This window comes from Xiphophorus hellerii, chromosome 3, assembly GCF_003331165.1.
Source record: "Xiphophorus hellerii strain 12219 chromosome 3, Xiphophorus_hellerii-4.1, whole genome shotgun sequence".
In the NCBI taxonomy this organism is placed as follows: Eukaryota; Metazoa; Chordata; class Actinopteri; order Cyprinodontiformes; family Poeciliidae; genus Xiphophorus; species Xiphophorus hellerii.
In genome coordinates this window covers 29,940,929-29,966,875 of record NC_045674.1, presented here as the reverse complement: position 1 = coordinate 29,966,875, position 25,947 = coordinate 29,940,929, and the positions used below count along the sequence as shown (strand labels likewise).

The window sequence follows — 25,947 nt, the reverse complement described above, 5'->3', positions numbered from 1 at the left end:
GTTTTTTTGTGAAGCAAAATAACAAATATGTCAAACATGGCGCGAAACACATTTTCTTTGACTTTATTGAACAGGCCTCTGAATTCTGTACAGATGACAATTTGACTGAAACATATACAGCTAAAACTAGATTGTAGAGAACAAATGTAAAATATGAAATTATTGCCTCTCGCCCCTCGATCGGGTCCCTGAATTTAACTCTGTACATTCAAAATGACTTTAAAACTGGGTCAGCTCTCAGTTTAGGATAATCAGAATGTTTCATTTTTATTCTTCTAGCATGTAAAAAAAAAGAAGCATATTCTAATTGTGGTCTGATTATATGTCAAATTAAGAACTAAAAAAAACTAGAGGTGCACTGATAAATCAGCCCAGATTTCCTTAATTTTGGGTGATTTTTGAATTTTATCCGCCGGCCTTATCTACCTCCACAGCTCTGTAAATCGGCCGCCGACCCTTTTTGAGGTCGCCACCCCACTGTTGCTTTTGCAACCTTTTAGATAAAACCATAACGGTATCGGCCAAAATTGGAATCCGACAGAAAACTGAAATCAGTGCTAAAAAAAAAGTAATTTAAAAAAAAAAAAAAACAAGAATCAAACTGGTTTGCTAAATCAAATATTTAGCAGAATCAAAACGATAGGCACGCCGCTTCACTCGAGCTTTCACGTCTTATAGCTCATGTGAAGGTGAATGTGACTTTGACCCCAGCTTATATCGGTGGAAAGACTTAGTGATCCAATACATCTTATTGCATAGTTGCTGAAACAGAATTAAACATGAAAGTTTTTGAGGGGCTTTATTGACGCCGAACAGCAATGAGCTTTGTTGTTTCCGTTTGTGTAGCGAGGGAACTTCAGTTGCTAACGGCCGCAGTTTCCTTAAGTAGCACTGAACTGAATACCTTCTCTTAACATGGCTGGTTAATAACAGCCTCTGATTTCAAAAGCTTCATGGACCAAATAAACAAAGCTCAGTTCTGGGAACACGAGTTTCTGTTATGTAACCCCGGCTGACCACTGGGGGTTGGGAGGAAGACCGCCCTGCTGTCCCACATTGAGGCTGGAACAGTTTTGTTACGTTAAATGATCCAGTTGTTCAATTAAAGTGGTTTGTGCTGGTACATAAAATCTGCATAGCAAACTGTTCCGAAGAAAAACAACAAAAAAAAAAGATATCTTAAGCCTTTATCCAAACGTAAGAGGACATTCAGAACTTGTCGGAGTCGATCAGGTTTTCAATCAGTTCCTTGGTCTTTCTGTGGAAACACTGTGAGCTCAGTTCTGGTGTAGTCTGTTGCATAGAGCCCAGACTGGAGGAGCAGCAGCTCATGCAGCATGGAGGAGGCAGAGGGAGGGGGGTCAGATGTATTTGTTGGCCAGATTCTGAACTTCATCCTTGGTGAACTCTGCGCTCTCCACAGCTGAAAGACGCTCAAAGAGCTGAGTCACGTGGCGACGCTCGTCCTTCTCCAGCATCATGAGAGCGACCTGCAGACACAGTCCAGCTGTTTACCTCCATTCATACACGAGTCATAGTTTTAAAATATTCACCAACAAAACCGTTTGAATTGCCTCTTACCCGGAACCTGTCGGCGGTGTGCAGCTGATCGAGATGCCGGTACGCCAAGTCGGGCTTCTCTTCCAGTAAATGTGAGTCCAGTGCCTTCACGATGAAGCTGATGGTGTGTCCGTCCAGCTGGTTGCTAAGATACTGGGGAAGCAGTTCTGGTTCCGTGGATGCCAGCAGTTTGGCGCAGACTGCTGCGTTTCCGCAGCAGCGCGCTGCGTTCAAAGACTGACCGAATTCGTAGGCGCTGCTGGGTTTGAGGTTGATGCTGATGTTGTCTCCTGTGCAGCTGCTCACGGAGTTTGGAGCTTCCGTCACGGCCTCCTCACCGTCAACCTGCGGTACGAGACGGACACACGTGTTAGAGCCAGGTGAGTTATGGATGTGGAACCTCAGCAAACGTCTGAAAACTCGCCCACCACGTCAGCTTCTACATGTACTGGTTGATTTAGCAACTCTTGCTATATTTAGCAATGTTTACGATAAAAATAAAAAATCGGTGGTCGGCCAATAAACGTCAATCAGTGCACCCGTAATGGGAATTCCAACCAGGACCGCCATGTTGTTTTTTTGCTGATGTGTATCTTAATAAGTGAAGGTTTATTTCACCAAATGAAACAGCTTTATATTCACACAGACTGATGTTTTTGAGCATTTTTTTTCCTGTTAATTATGATGATTTTCCACTTACAGCTAAATAAAACTGATTATAAACTTGAATAGAGCGCAGACGGCCCAGCCCGGGTGTTCATGAAACAGAACAGAGACGTACCTCTGTGATGGCGACGGTCTTCCTGGGTTTGTCCTGTGTGGCGCTGGCCAGACTCTGTCTGAGCAGAACCGTGACCTCCTCCAGCTCCTTCTCAGCCTCCTGCACGTTGGGGTCCAGCTGCAGCACTTCCTGCAGGTCCGAGCTGCATGCCAGGTAGTCCTGATGGGAGCGAACACACAAACTGGCTGTGGAATTCATGCTGCACGCAAATGTGCCGTTTGTGTAAAAACGCTGGTTTTAATGAAGACAGAAGCGCGGCGTTTGTGTGTGCTGACCTGGAGGCCCTTGTTGGCCAGGGCCCGTCTGAAGAAGGCCTTCTTGTTGTCCGGCTCCAGCTCCAGCGCTGCGTCGCAGTCCTGCTTGGCCTCACCGAACCGCTGCAGCTTTAGGTAGCACAGAGCTCTGGAATCGCACCAACAACCCTGTCAGTTCTGCTCACCAGCCGCTCGGCTTGATAGACGAATGAACTGAATTTGATAACATGCTCCATGTTCTGTCATTATCAGACGACGGATTAAGCGGTAAAATATTGTTTTGTGACCTAGCTCTGCCAGCTAGCTTTATAAATCAGTTTTCTTCTGGTTGCGTTCAATTTTATTTATAGGAACCTGAGTAAAGATGGTCGGATACAAAAGCCTACAGCTTCTGGACTTCTCTGTGTTTATCACGCGATCCCAATAAAACACACTTATGTTTGGGGTTGTAAAGTTTAAGGAGTGTGAATACTTGTAAAAGTCACAGTAGAAAGAGGATTACTTTCAACTGGAGTTTTCTACAAATTTAATACGTTGAAGACATTTTTATCGTTAGAATTTTAGACATTTAAGACAAAAAATAATCCTTGTGTAGGGCTGCAGATGTTATTTTAGCAATCGATTGTTCTATTGATTAATCGGATTTTAATTTTAACATCATCATGAAAAGCTAAGCCCAGAGTGTGGCTGGTCTGTTGACCGTTTTATGGTTGAACTGATCTCAATAGGAGATTTTGTTTTACAGAGTTTGAAGCGGCTGAAGCTAAAACGACAGGACTTGAGGAATTTTAGGTAGAACATATTTACAAGGTTTTTTTTGTTTATCTTCAATGCAAAACGTGCAGTATGTATCTCTTGTACAGTTTCCACTGAATTACTGCTCTAAGTATGTTCTTTCAGCAAATGGCCTTTTTACTCCTGAGAATTAGTAAAAAAAAAAAAAAACTTATATAGAAAATCTAGGCATATTTAATCCTCCCACGATCTTAAGAGCCAGTTAGACCCCACATGTCACAGTCGGACAATGGGAAAACTCATAAAAGAGCACGTCAGACCGAACACACGCGTTGTTAAGGTCGCAAGGTTCAATTGACCGCTTCTCTTAAGATCGTGGGAGGGTTAAATGTCGAAAAAAGGGACATTAAAGAATACATTAAAGAATCTCTTGTCTCTCCTCAGTTACTCCTCAGCAGCTACCTTGAGGTGACCTTGGGCGTCTGTTCTGGTCTGGCTGTACTACAGAAAAGCTATTTTCACAGCAGAGTTCGTGACGTGTGCGAACAGAATCGCACAGCAGGAGATTTTTCATCCCAGCAGGAGTTTCCTTTCTTCATTCTGAGCAGTGTGCCGACAACAGAAAGAACACAGCGGCAGACAGAGAGAGAGAGAGAGAGAGATACTGAGTTATCTAACCTGTTGGTGTAGATAGCACACTCCTTTGGCTTTAGCTTAAGGCATTCTGCGTACTTCCCCAGAGCTTCCTGGTGCTGGCCCTTCTTCACAAAATCATTCCCTTCTTGCTTCAAAGCTGTAAAACGGACTTCTGCTCTCCTTTCTACAACACAGAATAAAGAGGTGATTACTTAACATCGATTATTCCTGTGCGGACCACTTCCATTTGCCTCTCTTTTGCCGTCATAAATCCGGCTGGCAGGACGTTTTAATTGGCCTCCGTTTCACGGGCCAGTGTTGTGCAGCTGGGGGTTTAACGCTGTAGAAGAATGCTGAGCTGGCCGGACACACGGCATGAGAGAGAAAGTCAGCAATCAGTCACAGCGGGAACTACGGGCTAATCAATCTGCTGCAGAGCATCACCAGGGAGGGGAAAGTGTGCCAGCAGCTCTTTTCTTTATTAAAGTGTATTATTAGCAGCTGGAGCAAAGCCTGGGGAATGAGGAAAGCGCGTGGTCAGCACAAGGAGGTGACAAATGTAATGTGGCTTCTAAAAGTATAAATGCCTCTTGTCGCAAACACAAAAAAAATCTGATACAAAATAACAGTCCAGTCGAGCCGCCTTGCTAGTAGGCCTGACATCATGACTAATTCTGCTAGGCAATAAATCGTCCCAGTAATCATCGCGATAATCGATAATGTTGCTGTTTTGAGACCATTTTCAAAGGCATGGAAATGCTGCTTCACTCTCTCAAAGAGAAATTCAACTTTTTTTTTTTTTTTTTAAAGAACTCTTTACAGTGGAATTGGAATATATTTTTTTCCCCAAAATAAAACAAGCAAAAATAATAAAACAATAAATAAAAAGGAAGTAAAAGTGGCAAACAAACAAAACCATAAATAAGACGAACTGTCTCTGTAAACAACATTCCCTTTCAAAAAATGTTAATCATCAGAATGGCACTTAAAAAAAAAAAAAAAAATTCCCCCAAAATAAGAATTTCTAGAGACAAACCCCCCAACTAGTTCATTTGTAAAAACACACAATTGTATCTGATATCCTTTTAGAATAATTCATGTAAAAAATAAAAAAAAAACATTCTTAAACTGGTCCTTCACTGTAAAATATAGCAAATTCCTTGATATTAAAACGCATAGTGGTCCGTTTTCAACAGACCTGCGTCTCTGGAGGCTTTTTCTGCTCGAGCCTGCAGGACCTGCTGGGTGGGGGGTTCTTCTCGTCGGTGCTGCTGGGCGGACAGGGGAACCAGGGGAATGTCTGGGAGTTTCTCTCTCCACTCTGCACCGTCCTCCTCGATCAGCATCCGAGTGATTCTGGTGAGAGAAAAAAAAACAAAAAACAGAGCGGGTTTGAATAGAGCTAAAAAAAACAAAAAACAAAAGCAAAAACAAAAACTCACTTTTTGTATTTTTCACTTTCTGCATCCAAAAATACTACGGTAATTCCCACATTTTTTTTGCTGTGATGTAAACGGATCATATAAAGGGGGTAAAATTAGGCGAAGCAAAAAGAAAATGTGTGAAAATATCATATAAAGTCTATGTCTATTTTTAGAAACTGCGTTCAGTGCAGTCGTTTAGGTCTTCGTAGTTTTTTCTTGATTTGGTTCTTAGATGAGAAATAAAGAAAGAAATAAAAAGGGGAAAAATACTGAAATAATTCTACTGTAATCTAAAACTAAAAGACAAACATTTCTACTCCTGGACTTTTTAAATCAGCCACTTTTAGCTTTGAGTAAAGCTCTGCAAACTTTAACCATATAAGAATTTTTAAAATCATCAACTTCCTAAAATAATGTCCTGTCTCTTTTTTTTTTGCCTATTTATTTATGTATTTATTTACCTAAGTCATATTTTGGCAATAAATGCAGTTATTTTGGGAAGATGTCAAAAATAACCTCTAATATATTTTCAGAAAAGCTGTTAATTTGTAACCTTCACTCTTTAAATGATGATGACGTGATGATCAAACTTCCTACTTTTAGTTTATTCAATATGTAAATTTTTTTAACTTGAGCAACTTGAGTAACTTCCCTTGACCTGATGAGTGACTATAAGTGTTTCTATTGCATAACACAGAAGCACATGTACTTTAGCAGCCATATTTAGCCTTTAGCTCAGGCTAAATCTCTAAGTGACTAAAAAAAAACCTGGTTGTGTTTAAGTCTCTGGAAATGTAACAGTTTAAGTTCTAAAAGTAGACAGACAGACTTTACTGTCATTCAACTGCACAATTAAAATCTACAGATTGATACAGCTTCACTAATAACAAAAGAAACAAATGAAAATATCAATACAAATATAAACAGTAAAATGATTGACTGAAGTTAAGCAGTGGGCTCAGTACACAACCCTGAGGGCAGCCAGTGGTCAGAAAGACGACACTTGACTTCTATTTGCCAACCCTAACATAGTGGGGTCTACAAACATGTAAAGACATACAGATAAAGAAGTAAAATCAAGGTTTTCAGTAGGCTTCAGCCAGAAACCAATGACTATAAAGCATTAGCTGATATTTGAAGGACAGCTTTGAACTGAATGCGTTCAGTTTGCCCTGCTTCAGCGTAGCCGCTCTGAACGGTGGGAGCTAACACCTGTTGACGCTGTCGTGTGCCGCCTGCACGCTGGTGTCGATCTGCAGGACGGTCTTGTAATCCACGTAGGCCTTCCTGTAGCGCTCCAGCGACTCGTAAGCCATGGCCCGGCGCAGGAGGGGCTTGAGGGAGAACGGCTGCAGCTCCAGGGCTCTGGTTAGTATAAATAGACATAATTAGACGAGCACAAAGGATCAAGGCCCCTGTGATGCATGCAAGACGAGAAGACTGTGTTTCTGTATCTACAGTTCGTGTTTACAAGCTGTTTTAGATGTCTGTTACTTAATACACGACATATCAGTGTGGTGTTTGTAACCCCATCGCTCTGCAGGGACATTAAGTGTTTTAGGGTGGGAGGTTCCCTCAGTGATGGTTCATTAAATGACTGGGATCGGCTACTGTAGCCTCTCTGTCATCATGCTGGATTAGGAGTGAGCTCACCTGGTGCAGTCCTGTATGCAGTCCTGACTGTTGCCGTCTTTCAGGTAGCACGCCGCTCTGTTGGAATACAGAAGACACAGATCCTCAGGACTATCCATCCCTGCATGGAGAGAAACCAGGTTCAGATTTCAGATGAACTCTATGTTGGTAAATGAACAACATTACAACAAAAAGAAAAAAAGAAAATAAAACACTATTTTGCAAACCAATAATTTACCAAAAAAGAAGGATTAGGCTGAAGACAAGGCTTATACTTCCCTACTCAGCAACCTACAGTAATGGAGCTTATTTACTGTCCATATAAATACATAAATAAATACACACATTTATATTTAAATAGGCATGTACATACTGTAGTTCACATAAATATAGTGTTACACAATGCATATATACATCTACGTAACAGTGTGAGCTTTTATGATTTTACATTTTAAGGCTCTTGAATCTCACTAAAAAGCACATAATTTAATATCACCATTCAATTCCTTCCAGTTTCACGTTGATAACTGAAACGCAGCCAGACTTGACTTTACTCTTTAGCATGTTCAAATATGAACAAACCTTGTAAATTCTGTTTACTCTTTCTTAACTTAAATCATTTATGATTTCCTAAAGGAAGATTTTTGTTCATTGCTTTACACCTTTAAAATTTTACAGTATAACTTTGAATGAAAGGTTTATTAGTTGGGTCCCTATAATGTATTTAAGTACACAGACAACACCAGCAGGCACAGACGTGCCTCTCAGCTGCAGTGACTCTTAAAAGATTTGCATGTCATGAATTACAATGTTCAAGTAATATCAGTTTATTGCACCAGCATAAAATACTTTACAGTGAAATACTTTCACAGCAGCTGCTGTCACTTCCTCCTCAGTGTTTTGAATGTGTGCATGTTGAAATAAAGGGTTCCTTTACGCATACACATTTATGGTTTTCATCACTGTGAAGTTAAATCAGACCACACTTTTCTTCTTTTAGCTTAGTTAGAATGACCAAAATTATGTCTGTTTGTCAGAAGATTTAGTGAGAACGTTTTGTTTTAGAAATGTTTTGTAACTTTCCTCAAATTCAAAGGTTTTTACATACATTTGGTCAGTATCAGACATAACTGTCTTTCAAAATGTATGACTTGGGTCAAAACCTTCTGGGCTTCCTTCCACTTTTTGTTATGCAGCTGTATGACTGGCAGCTAGTATTGGTGTCGTACATTTTATATAGAAATAAAAAGGGTTCCTTCTGTATTATTGTATTATTATGCTACTTATTTGAATTCTTTGTTTTTTCATTTCAGTCTTTAGAATTCTAAAATTTTGCACATAAACATATATTTCTATCTTTCTGACTACATAATTTAAAAATATGAAGAGGTTCAGTTACTCAGTACTTGCCAAGCCTTTTTATAAAATATTGTTCTTTATTTCTTAGTTACTTTTTGCCTTTACTTGAGTAGCTCTATGTTGTTTTTTTAAAGGGTTTATTGGCTCTAGTGGCCTTTATTTGATAGTGAATTGACAGGAAAGTGGATAATGAGAGAAGGGGGAAGAAACCAGGAATCGAACCGGCGACAGCCGCGTCGAGGACTAAGGCCTCCATATGTGGGTTGTGCTTAAGCCCTGCACCACCACAGCACCGCTTTGTTTACTTGAGTACATATTTGTGGTACTCTACTCACCTCTGCGTTGCAAAAACACAAAATCTTACCACATATTTTGGTCTAGTTTCTAGTGCAAATATCTTAATACACTTGAAATAAGACAGAACTGACTTACAGGGAACTTTTCAGCAAACTATAGGAACTTGTTTTAAGTCGATCCTTATTTAATATTGATGAAAAAGCACCAGCTCCACTGCCAAATGATTTCACTTATAACATAGGGAAAATGTCTTGTTATAAATGAAAAAATCAGCCGGTGGAACTGCATCTTTACAATACATGTTGATATAGAACTGCCTTAATGGTGGAAGTGATCAATTTGAGCCTTCTTCCCTCCTGTGTTGTTCTTGGATATCGTAATCCATTTCCTTTCATCTGAGGGGGACAGTTTGGGCTAGGTGGTTGGAAAATCAATACAATTTGGCGTTCCAAATTGGATATAAAGACAGTATCCTTTGTGATCACTGTCACAAAGGGACAGTGATCACAAAGACAGATTTAAACTGGTTTTGGAAAGGATAAAGCAGAGAAGGAGAAGACATGCAGCAAATGGCTCAAGATCAGGAATTGAATCCAGGACAATAGCGTAGTCAACGTCTTTGGACAGGGTGCACATGCTCTACCAACTGAACTGCTCAGAAATTTAGTTTTAGGTTTTAAAAAATGAAACTTTTGAAAATGAGTGCAATTATTCCATGAAATATCTAAAAGAACTGCTAAAACCTGCAGTTGGCACTTAGTTGTTTTTAGTCAAAGTTATTAAGAGTCAATGTGGAAGGTCTTTGGTAAAAGTGCCACTTAAGTACTGAGTAGACCAGATAATCAATCATTTTAATATCTAAAACTTACCTCATTAGGAGGACCAAAATATAAAGTAATGTGGAAATGCTGTTATTTGATGGTCAAAAATGACAATAATTCATATAAACAACAAAATTACAAAATAGCAAAATCAGGCAAAAAAAAAAATCTCTAAATCAATTTCTTCCTACACAAAACTTACGAAACTTGAACAAAAACTGCAGGTGTGAATTTTATTCAAGGAAGAGGAGCGATAGTTCAAAAATAAAATTACTGGCAGCTCAACAAAGTATAAAGTGCAGCGTAGCAAAAGAACTCCTACAAGTACATTTTGTCCAAAATGTTACTCATGTAAATGTTACTAGTTACTACCCAACTCTGTCTACAACCTTCTAAAGTTAATTTAACCAAATATCAGTGGAAGGTTGTGAGCCTATATTCATAATCCAACCATGTGTTCTAAAATTCACAAAAGTTGTTTGGTTTAAAGTTCTTTTAACACTGTTAAAAAAAACTATTCTAAAGTTAAGTATAAAAAATATACCATGACATTTATCCCCATGATGACCATGTCAATGCTTTACTAACACAGCAACATTTCTCTCCTGCTTCTCCGCTGATCGAGGTGATGCTCATTATTAAACCACCTGTAGGCCTCTATTAACCAGCCAACATGTGCAACATTTCCTACTTTTATCATTTTGGTTTACGTTTGTGTAACAGAGTTACGGAAATGAGTCTGAGTGTTACGGACGGAGCAACATGCTTCTGTTGCACTAAATAGCAGCAGCTTAGCTACCAGCTCCTCAAATCAAATCAGATTACGGATAACGACGCAGCATGTCAGAGACGACGTCTCAGCAAACGCTTTCTGCTAATGTAACAGTAGAGACTGTTTACATTATGAGACATATTTATATTCTGATACACTCATAGGAAATTTTTATTATGTTATTCTGTGTATAACTGTGGGACTCCCTATAGAAGCCTACACATGCACAGAAATCATGAGCTCTCTCTCTCTCTCTCCATTGACTGTTCAGGCTTTCACTTCCTGTAAAAAAAAGCAGCTCTAGTCCATCTCGTTCTGTTTCACAGTGAGTGGTTAGTGGTCATGTGACTTGGACAGAGCAAAGCTGAGAGGCTTAGCCCAGGCTAAAACAGAAACGCTGTCCCTCCACTCCACAGCAGCCTAACTGTGACGCAGTGTTCAGGACACAGAGTCATTAAACTCACCGCCAGATCATGTCCTGGCTGTTTCAGGACAGTTCTTAGGCTGCAGTGGCCACTGCTGTGTCAGCTGACTCACTTCGGACAAACTGAAACCGACCTTTCCCAATCAAATGATGTCATTCAGAAGATTCTGGAGATCAAAACAGAAGCGCAGTAATGGCTGACAGCTTATGACCTTTGATATGCAACTAGAGCGGTCAGCCAAAGTCTCACAGCTACTGATAATTAAAACGCGCAGAGATCTGCTCAGCCGGCTCTAGGCACGGGTGTGCTGGTGAGTTAGATTCTGACTCACTGGTTTCTTGTCAGTACCTGTCTGTGGCCCTGCTGTGGCCGCTTTGATCCGTAAAGTTTACTTCTCAAGACACTTCCAGACTCACCTGCTGCCTTAGAGTCTGACTAAACAGCACAATGTCAACAGCAAGGACTCACCTGAATCTGTGTAGCCCTGGATGGCTTGTGAGTATTTCTCCAAAGCATCGGCAAACTGTCCGTTTTTAAACAGCAGGTTCCCTTCATTCTTTAGCCGGGAAAGGTGTGGGGGGAGGGCTCCGCAGGGGGCGTCCAGATTGACAGTTTCCTTTGCTTTTTCCCCACCTGTAGTCCCCTTATTGCCCTGCGCTGAAGCGGTCGATCCCCTCTTGCTTGATCCGTTGGCCACCTTTTCCTTCGACTCCTCTGGGACTTTGTACTTATCCGAGGTGCCCCCTTTGCCCCTCCAGGGTCCATGATGCGAGTTGCTGGTGTCAGTGTGCGGACCCCCGTCCCCTCTACTGTGGGGCTTTTTTTGAGCGTTTCCCATGTCTCCCCTTTCAGCAGGAGCAGCAGAGCTCTCCTCCCCTCCCACAGGCTGGCTGGGTTGAACCGGACGAGCTAGAAGTTAGAGGGAGAGAGATAGAAAGAGAGAGAGAGAGAGAGAGAGACAGAGACACCCACAGGAAAGAGTCAGCGGTTACGTCAGGGCAGAGGGGGAAGGGTTGACACATGCTACACCTCAAACGGGGAGTTCCAGGAAACACCAACTGCGAGCAGTCAATTACAGAAGCTGTTTATGGGGGAGGGAATTACTCACATGCAGATATTATATATCGCATAACCCTGAGGGACAAGAGGAATTTCCTCTATCCACAGCACTTATTACATGCTATTATTAGAGCCCACTCAGATGTTCTGTGTACACAGGAAAAACAAAGTGTTCCCTCGTCCAGGTCTGCGTTCTACATAAGAAGACATAAAGATTTGATCTTTACCAGGTCCTACGGGTGCACCAATTTAGATTTTGGCCGCTACAAAGTTTTCTTTTGTCAGAAAAGTTGCTACATATAGCGACAAAGTTACTAAGTTGGTAACAGTGGGGTGACTATTTTTAAATGTGCATGTGTAGATGTGACCTGGTGGGCAGGTGTCAGTCAGTCCTCTCTCATGGCAGAGCAAAAGGGGACAGTGGCTGATTTTCAGATCTTTGTGGAGGCAGATAAGATCGTTTTCACATGTATGTATCAGCCAATCGCCAATCTCCTAAAAATAGGGTCGATTTATCAGCCTGTCAATATACCAGTGCACCCCTAAAAATTATCCCACAGTGTCCTAATTTATTATCCCAAGTAGAGGCAAAAAAGGAAAAGCTGTTTGAGTAAAACAAAATACTCCTCAATATTAAAGATTGGGATTGCATCTCTGCTTTTTGCAGATGATGTGGTCCTGTTGGCTTCATCAGGTCGTGATCTGCAGCTCTCGCTGGAGCGGTTTGCAGCCGAGTGTGAGGCAGCTGGGATGAGGATCAGTACCTCGAAAATCCGAGGCCATGGTCTTGAGCCGGAAAAGGGTAGAGTGCCTTCTCAGGGTCAGGGGGGGTGTCCTGCCCCAAGTGGAGGAATTCAAGTATCTCGGGATCTTGTTCACGAATGATCTTGTTCACGAATGAGGAAGTAGGGAGTGGGAGATCGACGGGCGGATTGGCGCAGCGTCTGCCGTCAAGAGGGCGCTGTACAGGTCTGTCGTGGTGAAGAGAGAGCTGATTCAAAAAGCGAAGCTCTTGATTTACCGGTCGATCTACATTCCCACCCTCATCTATGGTCATGAGCTTTGGGTCATGACCGAAAGAACGAGATCACGGATACAAGTGGCCGAAATGGGTTTTCTCCGTAGGGTGGCTGGGCTCTCCCTTAGAGACAGGGTGAGAAGCTCAGTCATCCGGGAGGGACTCAGAGTAGAGCCGCTGCTCCTTCAGGAGCCAATTGAGGTGGCTCAGGCATCTGGTCAGGATGCCTCTCTGGTGAGGTGTTCCCGGCACGTCCCACCGGGAGGAGGCCCCGGGGAAGACCCAGGACACGCTGGAGGGACTATGTCTCTCGGCTGGCCTGGGGATTCCCCCGGAGGAGCTGGAACAAGTGGCTGGTGAGAGGGAAGTCGGGGCCTCCCTTCTGAAGCTGCCACCCCCACGATCCGACCCCAGATAAAGTGGAAGAAAATGGATGGATGGATATTAAAGAGTCATGTAAAAAGTGAATAATAACAAATACCTTGAGTAGTTGTTTTAGTTGTTTTCAGTCTGCCTCCATTTGTCTCTCACATTGGAGGAATTGTGTCCCACTCTGGTTTATAACATTGCTTCGGTTCATTAAAGTCATGTATCTCTCTACAATACCTTTACAATAATAAATGTTGAATACGCTTTTAAAAAAAAAACATAAACAAAACAAAAAAGAAATGAACTGCATAATGGCTTTTAGAAACACTCATGGAACAACATCTCCAGGCTATTTCCTCTCTTGTCTGTGTAAATCAGAGATACTGATAATTGTGTGACGTTTCAGTCTCACCTCTCTGCTCCTCCTGTTCTTCTTTGCTATAACACAGGTCCTCCTCTACCTCTTCAATGAGGATTTTTTTCCCCTTGCTTTGCTGCTCTGGTGGGCAATCTGACATCTTCTTCTCAATTTTAGACAGAAGTTGCTAAACAAAAGCAATTTGTGCATTAGAATTTGGTCAGCAACCAAAACCAAATTAATTTCTGTTTGTCAACAGAAACTACCATCCAGGTACAACTTATCTAAAGTAAATACATTACTGAATAGTACATTCTTTGGGGGAAAACCACCCAGGATTTTCACATTGAACTTATTCAAAAATTACACATAAAAGGAAAATAAATAATCATGTTTATGGGGATAAAAAAAAAATCATATTCACATTTCCCCCTCCCAACTAAAACCAAACTCTTACAGTGACTTACAAAAGTATTAAAATTTATTGGAATGTTTTTTTTTTACATGTTGCACTGTAAAAATGTAGTATATTCTTATTAGGGTTTTATGTGACATAATAGTTGAGCATAACTATGACATTTTCTACATATAAAAATGTTAACGGTGTCTCAGTCGCAAGTTTTTTTTACTGACTGTGATATATTCTTTTTCATAAATGATTTAGTACAATCTATATTCCAGCTAATTTTGAATCTATCCCGTTTTTATTGAAGAAAAGCATCACGACATCATGAGGCTCCCACCTCTGTGGTACGTGTTTTTGGGGTGTTTTGACGTGTTAAGTTTTCAATTATTTATTAAAAACGTTTGGTCTCCCCTGACTAGAGAACCTTATTCCAAATGCTTGATGTGTGCAGTATGTGCATTATAGCAAACTGCACGGAACAAACTGTTTTAAACTTCTCCACAACCTTACCTCTGATCTGCCTGTTGGTTCTTTAGATTACACACGGGTGAACTCTTTATACAGGGTCATACATATGACCCTCCTGACCCCCACTAGGGACAAGGGTGTACAGAAAATGGATGGATGGATACATCCCAGTTGATCCTAGATATCAAACCCTGCAATAAGCTAAAGGTGGGTGTATATAAGTGCATGACACACTTTTCATATTTTTATTTGTAAAATATTTTTTCCCATAATTACACACTGTACATCTGACTGCTGACTAAATTCATTTTATCTGCCAAGCCTTTTTCTGACTTGCTCTAGTATGCTAATAAGGTCCTTAATCCTAAAGACATACAATGACCCCTAGTGAACAGGATGCTCACTGGCACAAAATGAACGCTTCTCATAACTCTGTCATCTACCATTGCTGCAGGATTGTTCGGCTCTTCCTGAAGTACCGTCCTCAGGTCTTCAGAGGCCATTTGAAACTTCCCCATATGATAGAAAACAGTAGCACGACGCAGAAGGGCTGGTTAAAATGAAACACACCACAATAAATACTCATTTTCTCATTAAAACCAGGACTCAAGCAGGTTTGCAATTTCACAAGATTACACTTCTTGAAAAAAGAAAGCACCTTTTTTATTCCTTGGTTCTAGCTCAAGCACCTGCAGACAGTCTGTCATAGCATTGTGCCAGTGCTCCTGGCGGATCTCTGCCTGAGCTCTGTTGTTGTATGCAATCACGGTGGGGAAAATGGAAAGGCTCCTGTAACAGAAGAGAGCAAAAGAACTAAATAAGACTAAACGTGTTCCGTCTTTAGGTCAGTTAGGAATACCAAAATTATGTCTATTTGTTAAATACCAGGATTACGAGGGAAAGAATTATGCAGACAATTTTAATCACTTTTTTAAGTGATCAAAACTTTACAAAACTTTTTTTTTACAAACACCTTATCAGCTCCAGGGGCTTCATAATGGCCACTTAAAAACACTGACAGTTGTTGTCCTTCAGCCACTCTGTAACTTTTTTTATTTTAGTTTACCAATTTGACTGTATCTTCTAGGCTGATGTTTTAAGATGTTGCTTCAGTATTTCCATGTAAGCATTCAGCCACACCCAGATTGTGAGGTATGGTTGTGGTCACCGTGTCAAGACACTTTCATTTTAATTTTGTCACATCACAAGACATGTCTCCACAAACTAACGTCTTCGTCCCTGTGTGAATTTGCAAACTATGATTTTGCTTTTTATGTTACATTTGAAGTGATGGCTTCTTTCTCGCTGAGTGACCTTTCAGGCCGTGTCATGGATGAACAGTGTGACGGCTGGACAATCCTATGTAGTTTTTATCTTGCATGCAACTGTTTTCAACAGATGAACATGACATTTTCGCACTTGTAGAAGTTGATCATTCTCCTCCCGGTATCTCGGCTCATGTCTTGACTGTCCTATGCCTGTCCTATGAAAGGAAGTAGTGAGTAGTAGAGGTGTGCCTAGAAAAATACAGATGTGTCTCCAAATCTGTCAAATTTTGGAAATTAACCTATTAAAGGTGTATGTAAAGTTCAAACTTTGAGGAAAATAATATACAATTTATTAAAGAATTCCGTCATTATTTAATATTTACAAATTGTTTTGGGGAACCTAATGTACCTAAGACAGAAAGAAGTGTTGTCTGATTTTATGAAAGACAATTAGAAAAATTGGCTATTTAACTATGTGTACTGTGTAAGTAAACTTCTAGTTTCAACTATTTCCATTCACAGAAAAATAAAAGATTAAAGAGGGTATAAAATTTAAATCCTCCCAAAAATATAACGTTTCACTTAGATAACTATAAGTTTAAAATAATGTCTTGCAAAGTGAAGTTCTTCATAGTAGCAAAGGTGTTTAGAGACCCTGACCTGGAGTAGTATGCAACCGCCTCTTCGTAATCGTTGGCTCTGAAAGCTTCATTGCCCTTATCCTTTTCCCGATTAGCCAAAAGGAGCTTCTCCTGATGCGACAACGCTGCATCACACGCCACACACACGTCACACACATACCCAGCAACTATTGTATAATTATCACTTTGCAGCTGTAAAATACAACACACGTATTTTAGGAACACAATACGTTACATGAGGCATCCACTTCTCTCCTGATGTTGAGATGTCCTGAGTTCAGCTGGGCTGGTGGGTCAATTTTTTGCATACTCCCATCTATCTTGCCACATTCCTCTTCCACATTGAACCTGAAAATAGAAAGCTTTGTGACAGACAAGAGCCCATATCTGCAGCGTTCAGTATTTAGCTGTTAATGATTGCATCTACAGATGGGATTATGCATTTCGAAGTGCATGCAGATGCTGTAATACTGCATTCTTTCTTTAAAGCATAACAGACAAAAGAGAAAACAGCTCACTTGTCCCATTCTTGGTAATCACGAGGTACAACACGTTTTGAGGAATTTCTTGTTTGTTTTGGGAGTGATGTCTGCAGCAGAAAAACACTCTATAAAAATGTTTACTTAATGAAATCTAAGAGAAATGTTTACACTGTACAACTGTTTAAAATAAAAGTACCTTATTAGGTGGAACGAAGCAATTTGAACTTCTTATAGGAGGTATTTTCACATCTGACAGGTCCTCAAACACTGACTCCTCTTTCAGCAAGGTTTCAGTCTTTTTGGTTTCTTCGGTCCATGTCTACCAAAAAGAAAAAAAAAACAAAACAGAAAGACAAGTTCAATAAAAATATGTTTATGGCTGAAAAACGTTCTTCATGACGAAATTCTTGAACGGAAAAAACATGCCAATGGATATCATACCCTTAGATCGTCAACGATTTGGTTCCACTCATCTTTAGAGAAGCTGGCTTCTGTGGCAACAGGGTTTTCCTTCCTGAGAGCTCGACTGTTAGGGTTCAGCTTCTCCAAGTGACTTTCACAGAACTTGATCAGATGGGGATATATGCCCTCTTCACCAGACCTTGACACAAAGTAAGCCTTAAGTCATCGGACTTCAAACTCCTTGCAAAATGTTAGTCAGGATTGGTGTCGAAATTTTAATTTCGAATTCTTTTTTTTAGTGCCCCTAATCCTTCATCAGATGGCCTTTAAATGTTGGTGTATTTTTGAAACGCTTTAATGAGCTATTTCTTCCAGTGCTTTCTAAAATGTTTTGAAATGCACCAATTAGGCCTGTCACGATAGCAAATTTTGCTGAGCGATTAATTGTCTCAAAAATTATTGCGATAAACGATAATATTGTTTGAAGACCTTTTTACACTGATTTAATGGAAATGACATAATAATCCATGCGATTTCTTGCAAAAGATAGATACACTTTATTTTCAAAAGAACACTAAACACTGGAACTGATAAACAAAATAAACAAAACAACCAAAAACGAAAATAAAATGGATTCTCAGTTTCCATTAACAAAAAACGCACTTGGAAAAAAAAAACTAAACAACATAAAGTCAAAGTGGAAATAAATACTGCATTCAACCAAAAGAGTGCAGATTATGAAGTCTGTATACTATGTTGCCCTTCAGTAATAATTAGATTTAAATAGAGAAGATGGGCACATCGACTACCTGATGCAATAATTCACACTACACGGTTTTTTGCTCCTATTTTTCCCCTTACAACAATCTTAAATCGTTGGTCTTTCTAAGATTGTGTGGTGTGTTACGGTAGATCGTCGTTGCCGCTCCGATCTAAATCAGGGATTTTCCCCGACTGGGAGCTTTAACTACACCTGTTGAATGTGACAGGTAGCCAATCAGAAAGCGCGGATTCTCCTCAGCACTTTCTGAGGGGAAATTACGTCGGGGAATCCCAAACAGCTGAAACGGCGCAACCCGAAGTCCAGCGGACATCGGAGATGATATGTGAAAACAACATTAATGTTTATTCAACATGCAAAGAATATAGAAATGACAAGGGGAGGAGTTGGAGCAAAATTGCTACCGCACCCGGTAACTTTTCAGCTGTTCTTCGTTAACGTGACGTAAATAGGTTATAATGATTTTCATTCAGTCAGGACTTTACGCTGACACTAGCCACATGCATTGCAGGTAGATTGTAGTAAAGCATTGATTAATGCCTGGTTTTAAAATTAGTTCACTGGACTTGTAGCCATTATTTTGTGCCCATTGTTGGACACCACATGGCAGGAACGAATCCGATCGAACCGATATACCTAGGATTTCTGTCGGCTAATGTGTGATCTGTCAGGTTTTGAAAATGGGCCACAATTGGCAGCTGTAAGATCGTGTAGTGTGCGCTGGGCTTTACACTAAGGAAATGAGGAAGGGAGGATCAGTGGAGAGCACCGGAGTTGAGCCTTTATTTCATTCAGTGTCATTAACAGAAAGAGAAAAAGGCCGGAAGAGACGATAATGCCGATAATTTAAATGACGTCGATAGTTTTAATTTATCGTACGATTAATCGATTTATCGTTTATCGCGACAGGCCTAGCACCAATCTGCTTTAGAAAAAATATACCCCCACCCACAGCAAGACATGAAGTTGGCAGCATTCTGCTGTGGGGATGTTTTTCTTCAAAAGGGGCAAAGAAAAGGGTAAGCAAAAATATTAATGGAGCTGGATGCAGGCACCTTTAGAGCTGCAAAAGACCTGAGGCTGAAAAGCTTTCCCGTGCATTAAGACTCCAGTATCTATTACTGCAGAATAATTGTATTAAGTTATTTTTTTCCGCTAGAGTGGAAACAATAATTAAAAAAAATAATAATTGAAAGAGTAAACACCAAGAAGCGAAGGAAAAAATATATACAGAAAAGAAAAAACACCCATTTCCTTTGTGACCACACTGCACAGCAAACTTAACGAACAGAACATTACCTCAAAATTCTCAGTATCTTCTCCAGATATTTGACATCTTTGCATTTTTCAATGTAATCATAGTCCAGGTGCTCCACAGGGACCTTCGTACTGAAGCCAGCGGTTGAACTTTGACGAGAGAAAACTGCTTCGCCACTCATGGCTGAGAGCGAAAACTCAGTTATTATGTAGGAACTGTAAAACAATAACAGCACAACTTTTAATAGCATAGTAGTAGAGCTAGTAGCTCTAATAACAACTAGTTCGGTAACAAAAAATGTTTAAGATATTTGTTTGAGGCTTCAACTTTCAGTCAGCATAATAAGACAGGTCTGCCTTAGTTTGAAATCGTCCCATTAATTTATGTCCAATGGAAGCGAAGTCTAAGCGAACAACAACAAAAATCTACCTTACCTGCTCTGTTTTCTGTTTGACCAAAGCACAATGGAGACTCCGTTGCTATGGTAACCACCCACGGAAGACCAGCTGAACTGATCGGAAGCACGTGACGCATCCCATAAGGCTCCAAATTTGAAAGCGATGGCCGTGTGTGTGTTGGTGGATATGTAGCAGCAAATAAGGGGTGGAAGCCGTGGCCTGGAACTGGACCTGAGGTAATAACACGGCCTTCGTAGCAGCTCAGTTCTTTTACAGGGTAAGTTTCATGTTTAACTGAAATACCAAATAAATTGTTTTTTTTAAATACGTGCGTCTCAACTTGGAGAACTCTACAGCTACGTTTATGTTGTACTAGTTTCCTTTGTCTTTACTCAGGTGTGTTTTGACATGCTAATTAGTCAGACTCTTATGTCTGGCGCAGCTGAGGGGCTTTCACAGTGTCCTGTTTAAAAAAGAAATAAATTAAGTTTTCTTGTTAATTTTAAAAACATATCGTAACTAAATGCCGACATACAACAGACTTCAGTTTGGCGGTTACAGCTGTGTTTGTAGCGGCATCAGAGCTCGCGACGGAGGATTTAAATGGGCGGCACCAAGCTCTCATAGCAACGCTAATTAGACAGCTGGACCTTAGAGATGCACCAGATGAGTGACTGTCTTTAGCAACTGAAAGCTAAAGTCTGTGGCGACGTTTATCTCGCTCTTTCCCTCAAAAATACCAGCTATCTTGACGCAGACATGCTAAAGCCGGGGTACTTACGTTATCTGGAAATATATGGAATTTTAATTTAGCTTTAACGTGTGTTTTTTATCCCGAGAAGTATGGCAAAAGAAAAGTATTTAGAGACAATTTTAAACAAAATGGATTTACACTCTGACAATTCACTACAAACTGAAAGAGTCAGTCAATATATGGACTTTTCCCATGAAAAATGTATAGTAATTTAGCTTTCCAGCTAAAATTTGGCTTGTATATTAACCAGTCGACACATCTAGTGTCAACATTTTAGCTATTTACTTTTTCATCTTCAGGTCACTTGACAACCTTTCTCATGGAATCCTTGTGTGGAAAACTGAGGGCAATGCAGTGTACTCCTAAGTCAAATATCAACCCACAAAGCTACAAAGGCCAGCATTATAATGAAGACTGCTCTGACAGCGGACTCTTGGGTTGGTTCCAGAGCCCAGCGAGCATCACCGGAGTTGACCTCTCTGGCTCGTTGTCCCCATTGGAACTCATTGAAACGCCTAAAGAGAACCTCAGGCTTCATGTCACCCCTAAAGAACAGAGCAGAGAATCCGTTAGTGTGTTGGGCAAATACACCAGAGATGCAGCATCTGTAGTGAACTGGTGTGAAACTCCTAAACTAAACAGAAGGGGTAATATTCTGTGCCACAAACTTCTAACATCCAAACCCACTGTAGTCAAAAATGACAGCACAGGATCACCAATTACTACAAATGCTGAAGCCTCTTTGAGTAGGAGATCTGAACACTGGCTCAGTGAATCATTTGACTCTCTAGATGTTGCCTCTGGTGGGGCCACCAGTAGTTTAAACATGGGCCACGATCTGGCTATGTCTGGCAGGAAACGGCGGCTCCTCTTCACGCAGGTGAGGACGTCCACCTGTGAAGACAGCAAACTCAACACTTGCATCCTCCCATCCTTTGACGGAAGCGTTTCAATCATTGAATCAGATTTCAGGGGGAACATTTCATCTTGTCAACTTGATGTAGATACTCCAAGCCATGACAGTTTGTTCCCTCTCTTAACAAAAGAAAACTTTCCATCGCCAGTAAGCAGTGAAAGCAGCGTTTTGTGTGACGGCACCAGTGTTTTCAGCACGCCATTGTTTACCCAAACGTCTCTAAACATCAGGTACGTTTGCTTTTCTTTTATTACCATTTCCTCTTATTCATTTTTTTCATCTCATCTATATAAAAGGAGGCAGTATAAAATATTGACTGGCAAAATGTATCATTGTCAGCCTAATGCTATTAAATTCCAAACCATCAAATTACTCAGTAACAAAGAATAAAGTGCAGAATACAGTAATATTTAATCAGTTCTCTATTTTCTGTTTGAACACTCCATAATACGGCATCCTAAGCACCTATTTTTCATTTTAAATGTCTCTATATGTAAAAATCACTTAAGTGAATAAAGCTCAATCTTAAAATTAGAAAATGTTGTATTTATTGAAAAAGAAAAATCTTTCCCATTTCCTTTGTTGTAAAAGTGAGACTTTTCCATCTCCTTATATACAGTATATACACAGTATATACTGTGTGTGTGTGTGTGTATATATATATATATATATATAGTGAATAAGTGTAGGCTCTGTTCTCTCAGACCAACACATTAGTTTACATTTTGCCTTAAAAATTAAATCCGAATGGATTTAAAATGGAGTTGCCACTTCAGCAGTTTAATAAGAGCAATAACAAAACTGTGACTGACTGGATTCACAATTTGAGTCAGAAAGTAGTATTTAAATGATCCTATTTATTTTTAGCTTGTTTCCTTTACATCCTTTTTCGTCGTGGTGTGGTTAATGGCCTCTAAATTTTGTTTCCATTTACAGTGGATCTGCTTAACAAAATTAGTTTGTGCGTTCGTAGCATAAACTCTTAGGTTTGTGCTTCTGTATAAAGGAACTTTACACAAAGGTGCTTTATACAGTACCTATGTATAAAGCCAAAGGTCTAGTGTTAAATTACTCTTACAAGTCGAAGAGTGACGGGGAAAAAAAGAAAAGATAACTTGACATTATTTCAATATTTTGAGCCCTCAAATAGGATTTTTGCTTCTAGATCTGATTAAGAATACCTTTTTTTTTTTTTTTTTTTTTTTTTAGGACTAGAGAGCATACATCTAGCCTTAATGGAGTAGGGGGTAGGGTGATCTCGCATTGCTACAATTTTAAGTTCCTTAATGCCTTAATCTGCTGTTTTTTATGTATATATATATATAAAAAGGGTAGGAATTTTATTTAGTCATTTGCTGTAAATGTTTAGAGAATTGAATTTGAAAACATGCTAATCTTACCATCCTTCTAACCTTGAAACAGGTCGGTGTATGAGGACAGTGGCTTCAGTTCCTTAACGCTTGATAAATCACAAGACTCCTCAGACTACGATGGCTCATTCCAGGAACTTCTCATTTCTGCTTCCAAAGGAACCAGTAGAACTCCAACTCTGACTGATGTGAAGAGGCGCTCCCGTTTGCATCGTCACCACCGGCTTTCCACTCTTAAAGAAGGTGGTTCTCAGTCCGAAGAAGACCCAGCAAATAGAAAGCATGAAGATCCTTCTAAATATAGCAGCCATTCTACTGATGACGTTTTCGCTGATGCCACCCCTTGCAGCACAATGTCTGCTAGATGTTTTAATAGAATTGTTTTTGGAAAAAATGACCCTCACACCCCACTAGAAGACCCTTCATCCACGGATGCAGATCCTGCTGATCATTCCATGACTCCTCTTAGAACAACCCCAGTCAATCTATCTCTGACTCCAGCCTTGCAGATAGTTCAGGCTATGTGCCAGTACAAGTTTCAGAAGTTTGCAGGTCAAAGTCCAAGTCTGAAGGAAGAGTTGAAATTCACAGCAGCACTAGCAAAGACTACAGTGATGTTCAGGACCAGTATGCCTTTGGCAGGGCTGATTGGCAGAAAGATGGGCCTGAGGAAGCTGGATATACTGACAGAGCTGAAGAAGAGGAATCTCAGGCACATCTTGGCTAATGTATTCAGCAAGCTGAACTCAGAATGTCTGTACAGGTGATGTGTGTATTTTTATTCAAGTAATTCAATTCACAGCCAATCCCAAATTCTTTAGATATTTTGTAAATTCAATCTAATCATTTCTCAATCAAGTCTGATTTAAAGTACAAAAAATAAAAGCAGAACAAATGGATGTACAAGTACATCTAAAAAAAATTTGGACATCAAAGAAAAAGTTCAGTATTTTGGTCACTCATTTTAGAAAGTTAAATGTATGTTATAGCATAGCTATAGCTTGAAATATTTAAAGCCTTTTTTATTGTAATTCTGATGATTGTGGCTTACAGATGAAAACCTTAAGTTCAGTATTTCAGAAAATTGGGAAATTAGGGAAAAAAAATGGTAACATATTCATTGAAAGTTAAGTGGTAAGAAAAGGTGCACCAGTTACAACGACCTGCTGTCAAGCAGAACCCATTCAAGAATTTTGTGGAGCTCCACAAGTATTGGCCTGAGGCTGACTCAACTATGTCCAGATGAATCCTAAATGTCGCATGTGTCAAGCCACTCCTGATATAGAGATCTCTTAAGAATTGGACTGTTGTTCAAAGATCTAAAATCCTCATTTCAAATGAAAGTAAAACTCTGCATTTCACTTGGAAATCAGGGTTGTGCAGTTCTAGGAAATGTGGAGAGGAACAGTGTCCACATTGCTTGAAGTCCAGAGTGAAGTTTCCACAGTTGGAGATGATTTGGGTCACCATGTCATCTGCTGGTTCTGGTCAACTGTGTTTTGTAAAGTCCTGCAGCCAGATGGTGCTCTAAAACCGGAATGTTTTAGAGCACCTCATACTTCCTTCTGCTCATAACTTTATGGAGATGCTGATTTAATTTTCCAGCAGGTCTTGGTACCAGCCCAGACTGCCATCGGTACCAAAAGCTGCTTCAGTGACCATGGTGGTTCTGTTCTTGATTGGTCAGGAAACTGGCCTTAGCTTTAACCCCATAGAGAATATATGGAGCATTGTCAAGTAAAAGATGAGACACCAAACAATGCAAATGTTTAAAATATGCTGTTCCAAATTTCTGATGCAGCCTTATTCTTAAAATGAAAATTACTAGAAACAAAGGCTTGAAACATTTCACTCTGTATAATGAGTGACAAAATATGAAGCTTTTTTTCACTATATTAGTTTTTGAGCTATTTTTGCATATAATTATGTCCCTTTTGAGCAGATCTTTAGAATTGTTGGTCTTTATTTGACAGGTGTAGTCTAGTTTGCAGAAGTTGGAATGAAATTATCGAGCAGGACCACCAAGCTAGCCTAAGGAGAAGAATCCACCTGAGTGAACTAGAGGATCTTCAGGTACTTCTCTGCAATCATAAGTGTTTTTTACATCTACCAGTGCAGTGGTTTAAACTTTGAGCAATTATGTCATTTTAACACGATTCATAGGATGGACTGTTCATTGTTTCAAGCAGAAACACTTGAATGCATGAGCTAATCATTGTTTGCTTGTTTCTCATGATGTTTAATAAGTTTTTTGGTGTTACAGTATGGTGTGGGTGTTCTCCAAATCTCTGAGGGGGAGACCAGATCAGCTCTGCCAAAGAGGTCAGCCTTAAAGAATATTCAGGCCCAGTCCAGAACCTCTAGCTACTGCACCCCCCAGTCGGCAAACTCATTGGCCACGCCACAGCACTGCACTTTAAGCACAGGCAGCACCAAACGGGACAAATTTCTGGAGGTCAGTTGTGAATAACCCAGCAAAAGGCACATTTTAAATGCTCTATAAAACCTCTAGCAATAATTTCATTTAACTTTCTCCCAGGTTGCCAAAACCCTCTTTCATGACGAGTGCCTCAAGCCTTGCCCTAGATGTCAGCATCCTGCAAGGTGTCACTCGGTGAAAGGGGAGGGTGTGTGTAGCAGAGTCGACTGTGGCTTTCAGTTTTGCATATCCTGCTTGTGTGCTTTCCATGGATCTAGAAATTGCGGCAGTCAGTCAGCGGGCCGTTGCAAGAAGGACAAATTGCTTCCAGGAAGTGCTCAAAGCAAGCGAAATGTTCGAAGACTGTAATTAAATCCTTACTCCAGTTTGTCATGTGGACAATTTTAAATTGCAATTGATTACCCCAACTTTTTACAGCAAGTTTCTAAACAATGTCTGCGCTACTGAATGTCGTTATTTCAGCACTTTTCTTTCAGCACAGATTTTTAACTATGAAATTGGGTTCTGATGTACTTTGATTACGTTTTTTTTTTTTTGTTTTTTTTTTTTTTTGTAAGTTTGAAGTAGTCATTTTTTACAAGTGCACGTGTGTGTGTCCAGGTTACTTTTTTATAATAAATTGCATTGTTTTTCTAAAAATGCCTCACTTCTCATTTGTTAGGGTTTTACATGGTTTGTTCAAATTGGTTCATTGTGGTTTGGTGCCATCTAATGCTCTAAAATGTGAACTGCAACAATGCCATTTTAAATTTTCTTTTGCTATATACAAATGAGTTTAACATTAAAGTGATTTTGTAACGTTAATGGGGTTTTTATTTATTTTTTCACCTTTGACCATTAACATTGATGCAACTTTGCAGAAA

At 40.0% G+C, this 25,947-nt stretch overlaps 2 protein-coding genes across 2 annotated transcripts; one reads left to right on the top strand and one right to left on the bottom strand.

Annotated features, from left to right (window-relative positions):
* Positions 1 to 47: 47 nt before the first annotated feature.
* Positions 48 to 19,411, bottom strand: LOC116716932 (sperm-associated antigen 1). Its single transcript, XM_032557922.1, has 18 exons — positions 19,248 to 19,411; positions 17,207 to 17,366; positions 16,962 to 17,084; positions 16,802 to 16,872; positions 16,519 to 16,631; positions 16,303 to 16,408; positions 15,033 to 15,163; positions 14,818 to 14,924; positions 13,555 to 13,687; positions 11,165 to 11,605; positions 7,044 to 7,143; positions 6,603 to 6,755; positions 5,165 to 5,322; positions 4,009 to 4,150; positions 2,617 to 2,743; positions 2,342 to 2,500; positions 1,582 to 1,905; positions 48 to 1,490 (listed from the first exon to the last, which is right to left on the bottom strand). Exons 1-18 carry the CDS (start codon positions 19,385 to 19,387, stop codon positions 1,362 to 1,364), a joined length of 2,817 nt encoding a protein of 938 aa, XP_032413813.1. The 5' UTR covers positions 19,388 to 19,411; the 3' UTR covers positions 48 to 1,361.
* Positions 19,412 to 22,509: 3,098 nt separating this feature from the next.
* On the top strand, positions 22,510 to 25,716 carry fbxo43 (F-box protein 43). The gene is made up of 5 exons (XM_032557638.1): positions 22,510 to 22,514; positions 22,697 to 23,407; positions 24,618 to 24,717; positions 24,908 to 25,099; positions 25,184 to 25,716. Exons 1-5 carry the CDS (start codon positions 22,510 to 22,512, stop codon positions 25,430 to 25,432), a joined length of 1,257 nt encoding a protein of 418 aa, XP_032413529.1. The 3' UTR covers positions 25,433 to 25,716.
* Positions 25,717 to 25,947: the final 231 nt, after the last annotated feature.